The 20,574-nt window shown below is 34.5% G+C and overlaps 1 protein-coding gene across 7 annotated transcripts; it reads left to right on the forward strand.

Annotated features, from left to right (window-relative positions):
- The first annotated feature begins 2,943 nt into the window (after positions 1-2,943).
- zbedx (zinc finger BED-type containing X) lies at positions 2,944-19,597 on the forward strand. Of its 7 annotated transcripts, none has more exons than XM_073953173.1 (7): positions 2,944-3,045; positions 7,188-7,237; positions 7,646-7,736; positions 8,762-8,921; positions 12,670-12,866; positions 15,915-16,175; positions 17,470-19,597. In XM_073953173.1, the coding sequence occupies exons 5-7, from the start codon at positions 12,699-12,701 to the stop codon at positions 19,192-19,194; spliced, it is 2,154 nt and encodes a 717-aa protein (XP_073809274.1). In that variant the 5' UTR covers positions 2,944-3,045; positions 7,188-7,237; positions 7,646-7,736; positions 8,762-8,921; positions 12,670-12,698; the 3' UTR covers positions 19,195-19,597. The 7 variants fall into 7 exon arrangements, with proteins under 7 accessions (XP_073809274.1, XP_073809273.1, XP_073809277.1 ...); XM_073953172.1 differs by having other exon boundaries at positions 7,646-7,718; XM_073953176.1 differs by lacking the exon at positions 15,915-16,175.
- Positions 19,598-20,574: the final 977 nt, after the last annotated feature.

Raw genomic sequence — 20,574 nt, forward strand, 5'->3', positions numbered from 1 at the left:
CTGCAATATACATGAAGAGACTTTATTTCACTTATTCTATAGTTGCACTCACATTAAACATCTTTGGAATAACATTATTTTTGATTTATCGTCCTTACTTAAACATTATTTAAATTTGTCTATAAAATATATATTTCTGTATTTCTCGGGTAATGATCGTGCTCTCGACTATTGATTGAGGCTTTGAATTTTTTTCCCTCTCCTTTCTTATGTATATTGTTATTGTATTTTTCTTGAATGCAGTGATGTTGTTATTCTTGTATTCAATAAAAAATACAACAAAAAAAGTATATATATATATATATATATATATATATATATATATATATATATATATATATATATATATACATATATATGGAAACAAATAAGTTAGCCGGATATATTTTATGCAATATTTTAATGTGTATTTCTTTAGTTTAATTAGGAATGAACTATTTATGAGGCAACAGCCAAGCTTTTCTCCAATCTATATTATTAATTAATGCAGCCCAATGAAATTTACCTCATGTAATATGATTTCTTAGCTGAAGAATTAGATGAATATGCTTATTTTATTATTTTTTTAAATCATGAATGAAAATGCAGTCCAGCACTAATGCTGATTCCTTCATATTTTTTGTATTGTATATGACTTTTGACCAGATGCATTATTTTGTGGTAAGGATGATGAAACATTATTACATTTATTTTGTATGTGTGAATTTGTTCAGAAATTTTGGGTTGACCTTGATCATTATTTAAACACTCCTCCTACCTTTGCACAATCTTTTAGTTTAAAATAAATTATTTGTTATTACTCAGAATCTTCACAAAAATTAAAATAATTTATTTTCAACTTTTTTATCTTGTTTGGATTTTTTTTTATACATGAGCAAAAATCCATGGCTTCAGTCCCTACTTTGCGAAATTTTCTGATTGAAGTTGACTCACTGCTCAAACCTTTCCGTACGTGTAACAACAAAAAATGTGTTAGATTCTATAAAGAACTGTTGTCTATTGACTCTGATTTGAGTTAGATAGCTTTCCTGTAATGCTCTTAATTTATTTATTTTCATACACTTTTATACAATTGTAATTTACTTACCCCTTCCTTTGTTTTGTTAGCCTTTTTTTCTTTCTGCAGCTAATTTAGCTTGTATTTTTCCTCTTTTGTATCTCTCTTATATTTATCTCCTGATTGTTGTTGTATATTTTCATTCTTTAATAAATAAAATAATAAATAAATACATACCTTATGCATTAATACTGTTTTCATACAAACAGAGTTCTAAAAATTAAATGGCAAGTGCAACCTTTAAGTTCAGTAATATGCACAGTCTGTCAATAATAAATAGCTTAATTAGTGAAACATCTATAGCAAGACAGGACATGGTGAATGAGGTGATGCAAGACTGTATGGACTTTTTGTGAGCTTCTTGTGGGTTCCTGGTCACATAAGAGAAGTCGGCAATAAAGAGGCACATCAGCTGGCTAAACAAGCATTACAACAAACTCAATTAGAAATTAAAATAACATTTAGTAAGTCTGAAGAGAAAAGCATGATTGCAAAGGAAATAGGTATTAAATGGCAGAGGGAGTGGGATAATGGAGATAAAGGTAGGCATATGCATTGTGTTCAAGGATTTGTGGATGTTGTTAGAAATAAGTTTGGTAATTGAAGAAATGATGTGGTGATAACAAGGCTGAGTGTTGGTCATTGTTTGTTAGATCAATACAGGTACAGAATAGGAACGCATGAGACCGACTGTTATACGGTATAAATAATCTGACACTTTAGACCTTGTTAGGAAATGGTTAAAATCAAATTAAAATAATACAGCAATTAATTAATTACTTAAAAACAAAATTGATAAATATAATTTAAGAATGGTTTAGTAAAATTAAAGAATTGTACATTTATTCAGGTATTAATTTCTAAAAAAAAATTATTCCCTCTATCAAATTTCCCTTTTTATTTTATTTTAACTCATTTATTTTTCCCTGTTCTCTCTTCCCCCTGGTAATCTCATTCCCTCCATTCTTATCATAAAGGCGAATTATTGGTTTGTAAACATTCAGGATGCGCATGCATCGAGGTTGCAGAAAAAAACGGAAGCGCGAGGGAATGACATTCGATGCGGTACAGAGTTTGTTGTTGTATTAGAGATAAGTTTTATTGATTACATATTATATATATATATATATATATATATATATATATATATATATATATATATATATATATATATATATATATATATATATATAATTTAAATTTTTTATTAAATATTATAACAGCTTGTCACCTAGTAAAATTATCATTAAAGTGAGTGGCGTTTGTCTGACAGGTCCATTTGCGATAGCACCTTCTCAATGGATATTGGATGAGATGAAATGGCCAAGCATCCAGCCCAAAACATACAACTTTCTCACTGAAACTCCAAGTGATTTTACAGGAGAGAAGTTAAAGGCCTACAAGTCTTTGGATGCCAACAATGAAATAAATAATGTTCCATGATCACCATGTTTACCTGTTTTTGCTGAAATCAGTACTGCAATCAAAAATGAGTAAAGTGTATGATTCAGCATAGCGGGAACTTACCTGATAAAATGAGAGCTGCAGAGTCGACCATTTTTAATTAAGTCCTCATTTAACTCCCTGTTAGCCAAAGATGTCTGCGGTTGGCATCAAAAGCTGTGTGGTGTACGGTAAAATTTAAGTTGTCTATTTTTGGACTTTCGATTTTGGCATCCTACCACACAACACAGCATGTTTGCTATTGCAACTGGTCTTTTTTTTTGCAACCGGTATGCACGGTTGAACCCGTGTGACGTCGTGTGATGTAGGTAAAAAAAAATCTTTTGATTTCATTCCTTTTCTACATGATGTGCTCCACACTCCTATACAGTAGGTGGCGGGAATGCACCATGTAAGTTGGTCTGCCAACCGCCATTAACCCCACAAGAAGAAGAAGAATGAAGAAGAAAATTCAATGGCTAAGATAACTTCTGTGTAATACAAACAGTATGTGGTTTACAGGTTCTTCTGCAGTATTTTGCACAGTAGGTGGCATTGACTTCTTGATTAGATGTGATTTTATACTGTCTAAAGATTTTATACTGTCTAAAGATCTGAACTCTTTTAAGATTTTATACTGTCTAAAGATCTGAAGATTACTTTTTCTTTAAAAACTTTAGGTTTTTAGTTTTTCTTAGGAATTGTAATTTACTAGTTTAGTAGTTTTAAAATGTGCACTTTTACTTTCCCTTAAGAGCATTTTTAGTGCTGTATCGGTACTCTATTTTCCTTCATCCTGCAGTCACTACTTAGTTTTTTCTTGTCTATGGGGATTGGCTAAAAGTGGAAAAATCAGTCCTGCTATTCCAGTCCAATCAAATAATTTTGCATCGTAATGAAAAATTTCAAGACATGTATCAAAGATATCCAAAATCTTTAAATGCAATCAACCAGGAGATTTTAGTCTGGTTAGACCGCATGTCACTGATGAGAAGGATGCCTACTGTATGATGACATAAAATCGCCAAATAGCCTTAATTACTGAATGTACTACAAAATGTTACATGTTACAAATGTTACAAAGGCCTATTTTTACTCATGAGTCATATTTACAACAGATATTTTTATTCTACTTGCACTACATTTTTGGGCAAGTAATGAAACTTACTTTTACTTGAATATAATTTTCAGTACTCTTTCCACCACTGCAAATATGTTAAACCATTGTCTTGCAAAACCATGGGTTATTTGTGATTACCATGGTTTAACTATGTACATTTTTATTTTATAGTAAAACTAGTTATTTTTTGTAAGGAGTCTTACCTTGGCAATGAAAGATTGAATAGGAATAAAAAAAGAATAAATAAGTTATAATAAATGAGAGCATAATGATATAAATTGCATCATGCTATTTCTGGATGTAGTTATGGATGATGCAATCATAACGCAACTTACATTATTGCTTAAACAATACATGCAATTGTTACTTCCTACTCAATTTAGTAGCCTATATGTAAAATGCAAATACATTTGCAGAAAAACATTGCAATTTAGTTGTTTTATTTCTCATATTTAAATTTAGCACATCTATAGCACATTGTTTAAATTATGTACATTTTATCTCTGAAGCAGAATTCGACAGTAAGGTATAACATTCAAGCAAAGAAAAAGAAAAAGCAATCAAAATTTGTCTTGCATTGATCAAATAATATTTCTAATTCCAAAATGATTGAACTCGACAATCAACCAAACTTCCAAATATGCAGTAAATTAGACCATGATTGTCAATGACAGTTTTTTTATTATTACAGAGAAATCAGTCTTTAGTTTGTGGTGCTTCTGTACAAAAGAGTTTTTGTATATATTTTTGTATTTATGACAGATCACAAATCACACATACATACTTTTGTCACACTAGTAAATGTGACTTTAAAAAAACAGTCTGTATCATTCAAAGGTTTGGGACAAATCAGATTTTTTTTTTATGTTTTTGAAAAAATCCAATTCTGCTCACCAAAGCTACATTTATTGAATAAAAAAATATAGTAACTGTAAACTTGTGAAATAATATAACAGAATAATTATTTTGAATGAATGTCATTTATTACATTACATTAAAATGTAATTTATTCATCTGCTGAAATTTGAGCATCATTACGTTAGTACTTGTGTCACATGATCCTTCAGAAATCGTTATAATATGCTGATTTCATGTTAAATTATTATCAGTAATGATGATTCTTATAATTAGGATTCTTAAATTATGTAAATATTTTTTACATGCTTTATAGTTTTGTGTAAACATTTTACTTTGTATAATTATTTGATGAAAAATAAATTAAATAAAAGATTACACTATACATTGATATGTAATTGCCAATAAAATAATAATAAAAACTAATAAAATAAAAGACACTTCTGAATGGTTTTATATCACAAATATGGAAACATATGACACACGCATCTCAACATTTTTCAACACTAACAATAATAATAATCATCATAATCATAAAAATAATCATAATAATTGTGTGTCTTGAGCAGAAGACCATCATTTTATCATGAATTCTGACAGATCACTTAAGGCTTAAGTATTTGTGATAAAAAAATCTGCTTTAAATCAAAATAATAAATTACATTTTGAACTACATGCAAAACAAAATCCATTATTTTATGTTTTACAATTGTTAGCATATTTTAGATCAAATAAATGCAGCCGTTTAAAAAATCATACTCATCCCACTTTTGACTTGTAGTGTAAATCCTGTAGTGTATAAGATATTGAATATTATTGTAGTGATGTTGTGTATGGTAATGTCATTGAGGCTTAATATATGAACATTTAATGATGCTCTGTGAATGTTGCAGGGTCAGTGAAGTAAAAAATTCCTGTTTAACTGCAGGAAGTGTATTGTGACAGACTACAGTTATTGGAGGAGTTGTGTAATAGGAAATAACAAGTCTAACTATTTGCAAAGGTCCTGGAATGTACATTGTTAGTTGAGGATATACTTGTACTTAACAAGGATGACTTGACAAACTCACATATACACAGTATTTCATTGGACTATCTGTGATTTTTATAGGTCAATTGCTTGCATAAATGGTACACACATGTGTGGTCATTTGAGTAATACATTTTCTTTAAAATAAATAAATATTACTTTTATATAAATTTAAATTTTAAGTATAGGATATTTTGTTTATTAAAATGTTTTTATCAATTTTATCTTAGGTACTTTTTTTTCTATTTTTAAACGTAAATAAACATTTTGAAAAAAAAAATTATAGAAAAGTTATAGAAAGTTATATAGTTAAAGTTATAGAATTTTATATTTACAACTTAAAGTTTCTTATGAATTATAGTGTCACAATCACAAACGATACAGGCTTGTAGATCACTGGGAATCATTCACTTTCAATCATTACTACAAATCTGTAACCATATGGACTACAAATCCTGTCATGCACCACACACTCACACCTGTTCCAGTTTTCCGTTGATTGCTAACACTCACTGAAGCTGTTCAGAGCAGATTTCATGGACTTTAAAAGCAGCACAGACACACACACTAGTTGCTGAGTTTTGTTTATCTATGAGCATTACGATGTGGTTTTCCTTGTTTAGCCTAGTCGTGGTTTGACCCTTTGTTTTGTCTGTTTGTTTTGATTCATTGCTGCCTGTATTGACTATTTGCCTGTTCTTTGACCACAACTTTGGATTGCTCTGCATGTACCTGTTTGACCCTGTTGACCATTTGCCTGCCTGACCATTCTTGTAATAAATTGTACGTGGATCCACACCTCACACTTCTGTTGTCAGAATCTCTTCACATAACATATAGAATATTTTCTTTTAAAATGTCAATTTATTTTAAGTATTTTGTATGGATATTTATAAAAAAGAATTTAAAATAAGAAATTATAGTAAGAATGTATAATGTATAGAATTTGTAAGACATTTTTTAAAGCAGTAAATCCCAAAGTAGGGCCTGTGGGTCAAAGTTGGCACATTGTAACCTTTGATTTGGCCAACCATCCCGTCTGAGAAGAGAGTGAGAATGGTAGAGAGGGCTTGGGTCAAATCCCTTTAACACAGAGATTGCAATTTTTGATTTGACGCAACATTTTTTTGTTTGTTTGTTTTATTGAGCTACAAAATAACAAACAAATTAAATGTTTCAATTAAATGTTGTAAATAAATCAGAATTGTTCTAAGGACTGAATTGTAGCTGGAAGGGCATTTGCTTTGTAAAACATATGCTGGAATAGTTGGCGGTTCATTCCGCTGTGGCGACCTCTGAAATAGAGACTAAGCCGAAGGAAAACAAATGAATGAATCAGATTTTTTAAAATGCAAATACTGTCACTCGACGGATAGAGAACTATGCAGGAGACATTGGTGTACAAATCAAGCTAAAGGCAGTGTAATTCTGTAATGAATAAGATTGTTTACTGTAATAAGTTCAATATAAAATGTAAAAAATATACTATATTTGTTAATATTAAGCAATGCTTTCTAATAAGTTTTTTAAATATCATTAAATAAACTGGGGGGAGGAGGGGCATGGTGGCACAGTGGGTAGTGATGTTGCCTCACAGCAAAAAGGTCGCTAGTTTGAGCCTCAGCTGGATCAGTTTGCATTTCTGTGTGGAGTTTGCATGTGTCCATGTGGTTTTCTTCCAGGTTCTCTGGTTTCCCCACAAGTCCAAGGACATGTGCTACAGGTGAAATGGGTAAGCTAAATTGTTCGTAGTGTATGTGTGTGAATGAGAGTGTGTGGGTGTTTTCCAGTAATGGGTTGCAGCTGAAAGGGCATTTGTTGCATAAAACATGTGCTGGGTAAGTTGGCGGTTCATTCTGCTGTGGTGACCCCTGATGAATAAAGGGACTAAGCCAAAACAAAAATAAATGAATGAATGAATGAATGAATAAATTAGAAAATTACCCAATGGTAACTATATTTAACTTCGGCCCACTAGCCTCAATCATGTTTGGTTTTTTACCCTCCATAAGAAAAAGTTTGGGCACCCCTAGTAAGGGCCTGAATTATATGATTACCTTAGTGTCATCCCTTATCAGAGTAAAACTGAAATAATATGTGTGTCATTGTTTTTTCTGTATGCCAAATGATGTTTCCTCAGGATCTTCAGGCCCATTGAAGAGATCACAGAAACCTCTCATGTGGAAATGCAAGCCTACCCCCCACTAACAAAGGTCCAGAACTTGCCAATGGTCCAGAATTTTTGCCACTATCTTCTCATTTGTTCTATTTTGACTGCTATGCCATCATAAATTGTGCAAAAAAACCATCAAAGGTTTTAAGACCACGCAGAATATGACATATATGAAGTCAGCTTTCACCAGTGACCTATTGTTAAATAGAAAAAACATTTTATAAGAAGCCTAACTTTATTCTAAATCTTGGACCTTATTCATGAAAGAAAAAATTGACCAATGAAATGATCCGAAGCTCTAAAAGCGGCCTATATTAAAGTTAATTTTAACAGTAAAAGGTTTAAAATATTTAAATTTTCAAGAGAGGCTAGAAAAAATCGTGAAGCTCTAGATTATTATTAAGTTTTAATTGTTTTTATTCAAATGGTCAAATTCTGAATGAGGAAAGCTGTATGTGTTGGCCAGTTTTTTATTTGTCTAGTATATGAAAACAGGCTACATTTTTTTCCTAATAGTTTATGATGTAGTAACTTAGTATTTAAATTTCTTTATTTTAAATCTTTTGGTACATCAAAAATTGACTATCTGACAAGCTAATCCAGCTAAAAATATAGCTTAAAATATCACTAAATGGAGTATGCTTAAACCTCATTATTAAATAGAAAATGAGGTGAAAAACTGCAAAACAAAGTCCACTTTTTTAAGAAAAAAAGAAAAAGAACCAGGCTGGCTATGGGCCTCAAATGGACGTTTGATGCTACTTGAACAGCTGGAAAAAGATGTACATTTTACTGTGTAAAATTATTTTATTTATTTATTTTTTATTTTTTTGAAAGAATTCTTAAGAATTCAGACTTTTTAAATAATTCTGTTTAGTAGCAAGCTGTGAGTTTGGATGTTAATTGTATCAGTTTTGAACCAGTTTTGATAAGATGGCTGACAGTGCAAGAAACAACCTTGAGTATGAAACAGATTGTACTTTTTGTGTGTGTGTGTGTGTGTGTGTGTGTGTGTGTGTGTGTGTGTGTGTGTGTGTGTGTGTGTGTGTTCATGTTCTATTCATTTGTGGATAATTTTTTCAGGTCCGGGGTCAGCTGTGAATAGCTTAGTGGCTGTCTGACTTACAACTCCTGTCTCTATCCTATCTTGAAAGAGGATCAGACCCCATCTCTGTGTATCTCGTCAGGGATTGTTTATCGGGATTTTAACCAATCTGGTTAAAAGGCTAATTTGTATGACAAGGTAAGTGATGCATATTACAGTATAAATCTTGTTGCTTTGATATTGTAAGCAGAGTGGCCTACAAACTCTTTGCGAGTGTTGAAGCTGGCTTCTGCTGATGAAGTATCTGAAATGCTAATGAACTATCTTCAGTAAACTTCATTTATTTGAATCCCTGACTCTTCATCTGACAGACTGGATTTTTTGGGTTAAAACTGTCTTGTTCATGCTTTGGCTACATCTGGGATTGAATATTGTATTTCTCTCTTATTTGCATGCCTTATGAACTACTTTGTGATTACAGATAATTCAGAATTTAGCATCTTGTAAGCTGCTCTTGTGATTCTTTGATCATATAACTCAAATTCTTACATCCCTAATAACTCTAATCATATAACAAAATACTACATTTCTCATACAAAGCTCTAAATAAATTGGCATGTCATTTTCTTTCTGATCTTCTCCATTTGTACACTCCTTTGTGCTTTCTGAGATCATCTTCTGCTAAATTACTGTCTGTTCCAAGCTTAAAGATGACTTAATCTGCTAATAGGGCTTTTAGTTGCACAGTACAGGACTTATGGAATTTAACGTGTTCATCATTCATTCATCTTCTGCCGCTTTTCCGGGGCCGGGTCGCGGGGGCAGCAGTCTTAGGAGAAAACCCTAGACTTCCCTATCCCCAGACACTTCCTCCAGCTCCTCCGGGGGGATCCCGAGGCGTTCCCAGGCCAGCCGAGAGACATTGTCCCTCCAGCGTGTCCTGGGTCTTCCCCGGGGCCGCCTCCCGGTGGGACATGCCTGGAACACCTCCCTAGGTAGGCGTCCAGGAAGCATCCGAAACAGATGCCCGAGCCACCTCAGCTGACTTTTCTTGATGTGGAGGAGCAGCGAATCTACTCCGAGCCCCTCCCGGGTGTCAGAGCTCCTCACCCTATCCATAAGAGTGCGCCCTGCCAGCCTTCGAAGGAAACTCATTTCGGCTGCTTATTTCCGAGATCTTGTCCTTTCGGTCATGATCCAAAGCTCATGACCATAGGTGAGAGTAGGAATGTAGATTGACCGGTAAATCGAGAGCTTTGCCTTTCGCCTCGGCTCCTTCTTCACCACAACGGACCGGTACATCGACCGCATTACTGCTGCCGATGCACCAATCCGCCTGTCAATCTCACGTTCCATCCTTCCCTCACTCGTGAACAAAACCCAGAGATACTTAAACTCCTCCACCTGGGGTAAGGACCTTTCTCCAACCTGGAGATGGCAAACCACCTTTTTCCAGTGGAGCACCATCGCCTCGGACTTGGAGGTGCTGATTCTCATCCCAGCCGCGTCACACTCGGCAGCAAACCCCAGTGCATTCTGAAGGTGCATGTCTGATGAAGCCAATAGAACAACATCGTCTGCGAATAACAGAGATGAAATCCTGTGTTCCCCAAACCGGACCCTCTCCAGCCCAAGGCTGAGCCTTGAAATTTTGTTCATAAAAATTATGAATAGAATTGGTCACAAGGGGCAGCCCTGCCGGAGTCCAACATGCACTGGAAACAAATCTGACTTATTGCCGGCAATGCGAACCAGACTCCTACTCTGTTCATACAGGGACGAGACAGCCCTCAACAGATCGCCTCTGACCCCATACTCCCCAAGCACCCTCCACAGAATGCCGCGGGGGACACGATCAAATGCCTTCTTCAAGTCCACAAAACACATGTGGACTGGTTGAGCATACTCCCATGAACCTTCGAGCACCCTGGTGAGGGTATAGAGCTGGTCCAGTGTACCACGGCCCGGACAAAAACCGCATTAATTTAATGTGTTTAATATATATATTTTTGTATGTATATACAGTATATATACAGTATATATGTATTGCACACGTGTATAGAGATTTTTAATCACAAATATAAAATGTTTGAAAATGTTACAAACCATATTTAAAAAGAAAAGCACTTTCTTAAAGGAAAAACAAAGTAAATACCTAATCTACTTTTATTCATGCTTTTTAAAAGACCATGCTTTTTGGTAACAGGAATGAAAAAAATTGCATCCATCTGCCATTTTAATACCTTGTAAATATTCCAAAATGTACATAAAATATATAATATTTAAAAAAATATACAATTAAGTTATTTTATATGAACAGATGCATATTTTGAAAGGTTAAGTAGCCTATTTTTTGTTATCAGATTTTGCTATGAAAAAAAGTTACATTTTGAAGAGTTACAAGAAGCAAAAGACGTAAGGTGTAAATGTATAGCGTACTGGTAAACTGTAATAAATATTGCAGTAGCCTACATTGAGGTACATTGTAGCACTCTGTTTATATTATTATAGTTATTGTTGGCCTTTTACCACACAATTCTTACCATATAATTAGCATAACACAACAGTATAGGACTAAACCCAGGGTGCAAATTACAGAGGGGGTTGGGGCAATTGACATTCTTAATTGGCGCTTGACCCCCCTGAAGGATGTCAATACAAGATCTATAGGGGTCAGCCCTTCAATACTGAGGAATAATTCAGTCTGGTCTGTATTTTAAATAGTAATATTATTAAATAAAATAATAGATAATATAAATACACATTTATTTACTCCTATAATGGTTCATACTATTGTGAATGTGTCAATATGTGAGAAAAAATTCATTCAACAATCCTGAAACTGGCAGGAGCAAGATGAACAACAGACATCATGATGGGCTATATGCACACAGACTTTTAGTTTCAGTCAGCCAGCTCCACGGCTTCCGGTGACTTGTCACCCCATACAAATTTGCTATGTTTAAGATCTGATTTCTTAAAAAAAAAAAGCTATCTTCACTGCCTGGTTGAAATACAATATAAAGTTGGTATCAGACCAAACAAAAAGCACTGCATTAAATTATATTTTTCTGCACCATGTCTTTAAAATTTGGAAATCAATTTTACCCCAGTAATTTTAATGGAGATTTTGTACTTGCCTGCTGCTAATGATAGTGTCTGCGCTTAAGGCATACTGCATCTTTCGTCTCTTTTTACACTTTAACAACCAAAAAGATGCTCAAGTCTATTTAACTGATTATATTAGAATTACATTACAACATTGATGCTGTAAAAGAAACCTTATGAAATTGAAAACAGTCACATAAACCTTTCCCCGGAAGTTCAACGGCTGAAAAACACTAGCTGTGCATATAGAACATTGTTCACAAGACACTTTTAATTTAAAATAGGTGTTTGTATCAACATAGAGCTTCTAAGTAAAGTCAAATTAGACACATAGCTTGTATCATTTGACCTGCAGTAACGTCTAAAATAGCTAATCAGAACATAGGTCAGAATCATACACTAAAGAGGGCATTCCCTCTAAACGCTGAAAACTTAAATCTGCTTTATTAATAAACTAGAGGTAATTAAAAATAAATACATGAAATAGTTGACCAAAAAACTAAACCATTCAATTCACTATAGTATATTTACATTCAATTACTAAAGTATGATTTAATATGGGGGAAAACTGTTTTCTGCCAAAAGATGGCGGTAATGAGCAACTTTGGTCTATCCTCCGCCAAACCAGCAAAGGGGAAAGAGAAGAAAAACGTTTCACAGGAAATGCGCCTCTGTTGTTTGGTAGTAACGGACTACTCGATATTTGGATTACGTAATTAGATTACAAAAATCTAGAGTCTGCATCTGGAATAGGATATATTCTATTTATTTATTTATTACACTATTAAATAGTACTAAGCGAACGCAATTTACTGTGTTTGTTCCTACGTTTTTAAAGCGCTGTCCAGACCGGAGCCTCGTGTGAAGATGGAGAGATCTCGTACAGCTTTTGACCACTGGATGCACAAACACTACTTCACGTACAGGGATACAAGAGGAAGAAACATTACTGTTCAGTGCAACCTCTGCCTCCCGAAGATCAACATCTTGTCCACCGCAAGGGACTCCACGTCTAATCTGAAGAAGCATTTAGAGGTACTTTTGCACGTTTTCTCAAATCCATATCTAATGATTGCAGCTTTTATTGTGTATTTTGAGTTTGAGGGGCCAACATTACTGCGCAAAAGTAGACTGTTTTTGGATTCCCTGGTGGGTCCCAGCCACATACTTTTGCCACACTCCTAAATTTGAGCAAAAGCAAACAACATGTAATGTATAACCAATGCAAATTAGTGACTAATAAACGCAAGTAGGCGCTGGTTTTTAGTTGAACTGTTTTTCAGGGTAAGTTTGGAGCGAAACGTGGGCAAATAATCAACAAAAGTGGGAGTGGTTTTGAGTTCAGAGCAAACTTAATTTCTTCTGTAAATGTAAAAAGTTTGATCGTAGTTAAATTAAGTCTAGTTTTCGCCTAGTAATAACAACATAAAGCTCTTCATTTATATTTTTGTATGTTATCTTAAATATTTTGCTTTAGATAAGGTTTGCAGAATACTTTCTTACGTTTAAACAATGCATTTACTATTGTTCTGCGAACTCTTTCGTTCTTGTCGACCCTACAGTGATGCAAACAACACATCAGTGGCATTATTTTACTTTAATACGTGTTCATTTGGAGAGTGAGTTGTAGTACCGCGTGGTCGCCTTTTCTGTTTGTTATTGTGCTTTGCGGGAGATACATGCTTATTGTGTCGCTATTACAAGTAATTCAACAACATCTCGCTCGATGTTTGTGGAATTTACTGTAAAACTATCGAAGCGTGCACGTCCTCCATAGATTTGCGTTAAAAAGGGCAAAAGCTCGTCCAAGAAAATGGCGGACGGCAGCAGTTTTATGGCAAGCCGTTTTAATGTTTGATACACAAAACCTACCAGTTTCTGTTTTTAAGTTACTAGTACTTATTTTCTACAAGTTAATATCTTTGCATTTAAGTTCTTATACATTGTCTGCGTGTAGTGCTTTTCTTTAATGTTATTAAGTAGATATTACTACTAATTATTCATTAGATACTGGAACTTATTTTAGCAGTGACTAGTAAGTTTTCTGGTATTTGTAGTGTAACAAATTAACTTTTTTTGCCTTTGTAGCTATTTAATTGGTATTATTACTTGTTTATTAGTATATTTTGTAGTTATTACTAGAAACAATTCTAATCTTTTAGTCAGATCATCATTTTTATTTATCTTGTTATGGCTAATCGTAATGGCCAGATCAGAACTCACTTAAACATTTTAGTTTCATTTTTGTTTTACTAGTAACCTTTTACATAAGTGAGTATATTGACTAGATAATCCGCTTGTTAAGTCGTGACGTATGAAATACTGTTTCCAGGTCAACACCGCTATTTGTTTAAGTTGAGAAAATATTAGTTTATTATCAATTTTAAGTCATATCACAAAGTACATTTATATAAAGTCATAGTGTACACAACAGTCTTTAAACTTGCTGCATCACAGACATTAATATTTTAACAATTTACAAAAAAAATGAATCCTCTTGTGGCAATCGGATATTAGGGCTAAACAATCTACGGACATTTTTTGCTATTTCTGTGGAGAATTTTTGTAAATAAAATAAATAAATCTGCAGATTTATGCAGAACGATTTTTGGAGTATCAAGTCTCTCATATATCTACTAAAAGACAGAAAATATTACTTTACAAACTGTATTGTAAAAAAATCATATTAACATTTTAATATTGCTGTTATTATATCACAATAATATTAGTGAAATAAATTTAAAACTGAATAAATATAAATTGACACAAATTTACACAAGTAAATACATAGACTCAATAATGGGCTAAAATCTGCAAATTCTTGTGGGCGCAGATTCCGTGTGGGCCTAAATATTATTAGGTATGGATGTATATAAATTACGATTGTGATTTTGGAAAGTAATACAGTGTTTTGTAAACGCTTATTATTACTATTTGTTAAGTCACCACATAAAGTTTGATATAGCGCTTGGACCTGGAAGCCGCTTCACGTGACATCACACCTTAACAAGCAGATAGTAACTAATGAGGTACTAGCATATAACAAACTAGTTAGTATTAGTTCCTATTTAATAAGTAGAAAAACCTAATGGATAAGTACTATTATGTAGTAAATAAGAACTAATGTTTAATTAATAGATGAGAGTACAAGTGCCTAAAAAATATTAGTAAATACATATTACTTGTTATTAATTACCTGAATGCATAAATCAAAACAGTAATGAAATAAGTGCTTCATATAATTAATAAGTAGCAAAGTCTAATTATAAAATGTACAAGTGACTATAGAATAAGCACTAGTATGTAATGAATGTAGCCAACTGAATAAGTACTAATTATTTATGGAAAAAAAAATACTACTAGCATGATAATGGATTTCAACATTTTTTTTAGATTAAATGTTAAAGGCTTGCCATAAAAGTTGAAAATGCAGGATTGGTCAAGGTTTCAGGTTGGTTTAGGAAAGTGTCTCAACTTTTCTGTACGAAAAGGCGGTGTTCGACATTACCATTTATGAACTGGATGTCATGTAGTTTATAATATAAGAAAATAATAAATTCAGATAATTAAAAGAGGAAAAACAAGGGTTTCTTTCAATGAAAATATACAGTGCATAGTGCAGTTTTGGTCAGAAAACTTTGCTTTACAGTTCTTTCATCTTTGAAACAATCAAATGTTAAACTATTCACTCCTCATTGTATTGGTGGTTAATTAAAAAAAAAAATATATCATTATTATTATTATTAAAAAATATCTTAGTTATGCATGGATATTCTCTAGTTGTTCAGAATTATGGGATTGAATGTGTGCACTTGACAGTCTTCAACATGATTTTACACGCTAAATAAAGCATTATAAAAGGATTGGGGCAACATGCAAGTTTGTAATAGTATGTTTTTGTTCCAAGCAAAGTAATGGTATGATGGTTTTATGGTACACTGTTTTAAATACAGGCGGTTTTGATTTTACAACAGGTTATTGTAACATTCTAACAAGTTAGAGTTTATAAAAAAAAAACTATACATTTAATTTAAGAGAGAATCATAAATGTCTAAATTGCGCCTTTCTCCTCTTTTATTTAAGTGTCACTCACCTCACCTGATGCGCAAACACCAGCACATCGAAATGTCGGAGCCTGAGCCTCTTTTTCTCCCACCCAAGCGGCTGAAATCCGCAGTCTGGGAGTATTTTGGGTATTATAAAGACCCAGGAGGCACCATCATTGCTGATGGTCGTCCAGTTTGTAGAATGTGTCGGAAAAAAGTGTCGGCACGTTCGGGCAACACTTCAAACATGCAGCACCATCTTCGTGACCACCACCCCATGGAATTTGCAAAGCTCAATGTAAGTGAACATGTTATGAAACGCCAGCTAATAAATTGTAGATCGCCTTTTATAAAACACATACGCAAACTAAATGCACTTCCGCAAGATTTATATTAACTTAATTGCGTAAGAAAGGTGAACTTTGCTTGTGTTTTCTGTAAGCTCCTAATACATCTATAGCCCAACTGTTAATTAGTACAAATAAAATAGAAAATACTGTGTGAAATAAATCATGTTTGATTATAGCGATTTCAGTGTACCATAAACATCTCATACCGTTACGCTTCTTGTACAGCTTGCTTGAAAACTTTTGCCCTACTTTCTACAAGTAATTGTATTTAAAAAAAATGCAATAATTTCCTCATACTTAAATTGTTCCAAACCTAAATATGCTACTTAAAGAAAATTATTAAAATAGGGGTGATAGGGAACTCATTTTAGGGCTGCACAATATATAAATGTTTTTGTGATAATAGTATATGAAATATCCATATCGCAGAGAGGTGCAATGCATTACATTTAATTTTATGTGCCAAGCATTTGTGTTGCATGGCAAGTTGTTTATCCAAATTGGACCAATTAGATGAGGTCTTGCTACATTTATACCTGCCTTTCCAGCAGGTACTGATATGCTGTTGGCTAGATCAGTCTCAAAGGTGAACCTAGTGTCCTAGAAAAGAGAGTTGGAAATAAAAATTACTGGTGGGAATAGAGACAAGACTAAATGTTTGCATTTTGACCTTTTTTGTTGTTGTTTTTTTGTAGATTATAAGATCAGAAAAATGTATATTCCCTATTTTATTTGATAATTTAATAAATAATTTTTAAATAATAGCCAATAACAATTGCATTACCTATGGGAAATATAATAACACAAAAAATATAATTGATTCAATATTAAGCAAAAATGTTCATATTTCGTGCAGCTCTAACATGTATTTCTTGTAGGATTTAAACATTTTGCATGTCACCTTAAACGTAATCGCAGCTCATTAGTAGAGACTCCAAAACATGGTGTCTGAAATTGTAAACATGCCAAACTTTCATCACTTAACCTACAATTATAAATGATCTGCTGTTCGATTTTGGACATGTCGCTGAAATGGGTATGTGAGAGGGGGGAAGACATTAAGAGTATGCACTGCACTGTTTGAAAAAGGTTCTCCAGGAACGAGGTTAAAAACTGCTGTTGTAGTGTAACGCATGTCTAAACTATTTACCATCTTTTAACTGCTTTATTGTTTACTGTGCTTTGATCATCTCATTTAAGCAAAGTAAATAAAAGTTTTGATTCATTGTTTTTGTCCTACAGAGAAAACATGCAGTGCCGTGTAGGAAAAGATTAAGGGAAGCAGCAGGCATCGATGGATCAAGTTCATTTGCAACAAACATTTTGGAAAATCAAACGGAAGAATCATCGGAAGCAAAAGATGATAAGAACGACTCCACCATTTATTATCAAACATCACAATCCAGGCTAAATGCCTTGGTTTTTAATTTTATCGTGGAGGATGTGCAACCCATCTCAATTCTAGAGCAACCTGGCTTTAGGAAGTTGATCGAAGCCCTAAGCAGAGGCAAACGAGTCATGAGTCCGAATGCATTCGTCACTAGGCTTGAAATGGCATTTGATAAAATGAAAACGGAGCTAAAAGCGAAACTCAGCAAAGTACAGACATTATGCACAACCGCTGATATATGGTCAGTGCAGGACAGAAGTTATTTTGGAATGACTTGCCACTGGCTTGAAGACAATCTGGAAAGGAGGTCTGCTGCTCTTGCCTGCACAAGAATCCCTAGCAACTACACTTGTGAAACAATTATTGCTAAAATTCAAGAAACTCATTCTTCTTTTAACATCGAGAGCAAAGTTCAGGCAACCGTCACTGACAACGGTAACAATTTCGTCAAAGCCTTTAAAGAGTTTTCTTCTGATGATGAGCAAGAAGTGGAGCAAAGTCAGTTTGAGGATTTGGGCAGTATTCTTTGTGATGGAGATATAGGTGGAGATTTCTTTCTGAGTTATTTCTTACCACCACACCAGCGGTGTGCGGGTCAAACATTGACCACAATTGCATCGAAGGATCTAGCGGAGGCCGTCACAAAGGGACCGGCTGGCAAAGTTCGCAGCAGCGCAGCTGGAAAGTGTGCAAAGATATGGCACAAGGCCGAGTCCTCCATGGAAACTGCAGTTGCAATGGAATCCATTGCGAACATGAAATTCACACTTCCTTGCCTGAATCAGTGGAGCTCGGAATACTACGCCATTAATAAGCTGATGACACTCAATGATTCACAACTTAATGAACTGACCGAACTTTTGGGTGTCCCTCACTTTACACCTGATGAAACATCGTACCTCACTGAATATACAGATGTCTTCAAACCAGTGGCTTTTGCTCTTGACCTTTTGCAGGGCGAAGAAAAGTGTTTTCTTGGCATCGTGATACCAACATTGTTGACCCTTAAAAGAAAGCTTGAGGAAAAGGCAGCAAACACTCGCCTTTTCTCCAAGGCCATTGAAGAAACGGTAAAGGCAATTGACACTCGCTTCAAGCAGGTGTTTGAGAGTTCTGATGCCAGGCTGGCCACAGTCACCACGCCTCAGTTCAGACTGTGGTGGTTACCAGAAGAGGAGAGGGAAGTGCTTCGGGCACAGTTAATTACTGAAGTTCTACAGGTAGACCAAGGGACTGAAGAACCAGAGACTAATGGAGGCGCCGTTCACGAGGATGAATTCTTTTCGTATGGACCTGGAAGTCCTGGCTACAAATGTGGAAAGAGAGAAGCAGCGGAAGAGGTGTGGCTGTATCTGCAGGGCACAAAGAAAGATCTGAAATGCCTCAATGAATTTCCAGGGGTGAAAAAAGTGTTCATCAAGTTCAATACAACTTTGCCATCAAGTGCCCCTGTACAACAGCTCTTCAACAGTGGGGGCAATAACGTCAACCCAAAAGGAAATCCTCTCACAGATGAACAGTTTGAGCATGTGCTCCTGCTACGCTACAACAGCAAAATCATCTCCACTTTGGAATAAATCATGAGGTAACATTGCTGAGGTTTGTTGTAAAATAGCTTCTTTTTACATGATTTTTTTGTACAGTATAGGTCATACATATGCTCTGTCCTTTTTTATTTTGTCCCATCAAAATATTAGGTTCACACAAACGCATTTGCCACCAAAAAAAAAAACTAATGTTTATTTCTTAGTAAACGTGTAAACAAAGTTTGGACTAGTCTAGAACTGTTTATAGAATGTGTTAGTCATTGCATAATGTAGATGCATACGAATATTTGTGTCATGTTTAGAGCTGTATTATGCGTATAAATGCGTAACTAATCACACAAAAGTTGCCACATTACTTGGCACTCGTACACACAATGCTTGGTGGAAGGAATGTTTAATCTGATTATCATTACTAATAAAATTATTTTCTGAATTTTGGTCTCCTCTATGGTTTCTGCAATTTTGTAAGGGCAGCATTAGAGATTTTACCATGATCAGGTGGGATTCAAGCAATTCATTTGTTGCTACTCATTTACATTTGTCGCAGCATAAATTGAGACTTAGAGCAGGCAATGCTTTTCCAATCTTCCGTTGTTCAATTTTGGTGATCCTGTGTGAATTGTAGCTTCAGTTATTCTTAGCAGGCAGGAGTGGCACCCGGTGTGGTCTTCTGCTGCTGTAGCCCATCCTCCTTATGGTTGGATGGGTTGTGCATTCAGAGATGCTCTTCTGCATACCTCGGAATTACAGTTGCCTTTCTATCAGCTGGAACCAGTCTGGCCATTCTCCTTCTACCTCTGGCATCAACAAGGCATTAGTGCCCACAGAACTGCCGCTCACTGGATATTTTATCTTTTTCAGACCATTCTCTGTAAACCCTAGAGATGGTTGTGCATAAAAATCTTAGTAGATCAGCAGTTTCTGAAATGCTCAGACAAGCCCATCTGGCACCAATAACCATGACATGTTCAAAGTCACTTAAATCACCTTTCTTCCCCATTCTGATGCTCGCAGCAGATCGTCTTGATCATGTCTACATGCCTAAATGCATTGAGTTGCTGCCATTTAATTGGCTGATTAGAAATTTGTTAACGAGCAGTTGGACAGGTGTACCTAATAAAGTGGCCGGTGAGTGTATTTTAGTTGCATATTGCTTTAATTGGATCTTTTATGGTATAATAAAGATGTTATTTTTTGACTTGTTTACAAAAAAACCTTTGAGACTATAATCTAGCAATATTTGTTCACTGTAGAAGGCACGTACATAGCTGCTGTTTTTTCACTGTCAGCTGGAAAAAAAAAAAAAAAAACCTTCACATTGCTTAACCGTGATATGATCTCTCTTTTTCTGCCCCACGGGTTAGCTCATAACACAACTCTTTGGAATGTAATAGTGATACATTAGCTGCT

Source organism: Danio rerio, chromosome 6 (assembly GCF_049306965.1).
Source record: "Danio rerio strain Tuebingen ecotype United States chromosome 6, GRCz12tu, whole genome shotgun sequence".
NCBI lineage: Eukaryota > Metazoa > Chordata > Actinopteri > Cypriniformes > Danionidae > Danio > Danio rerio.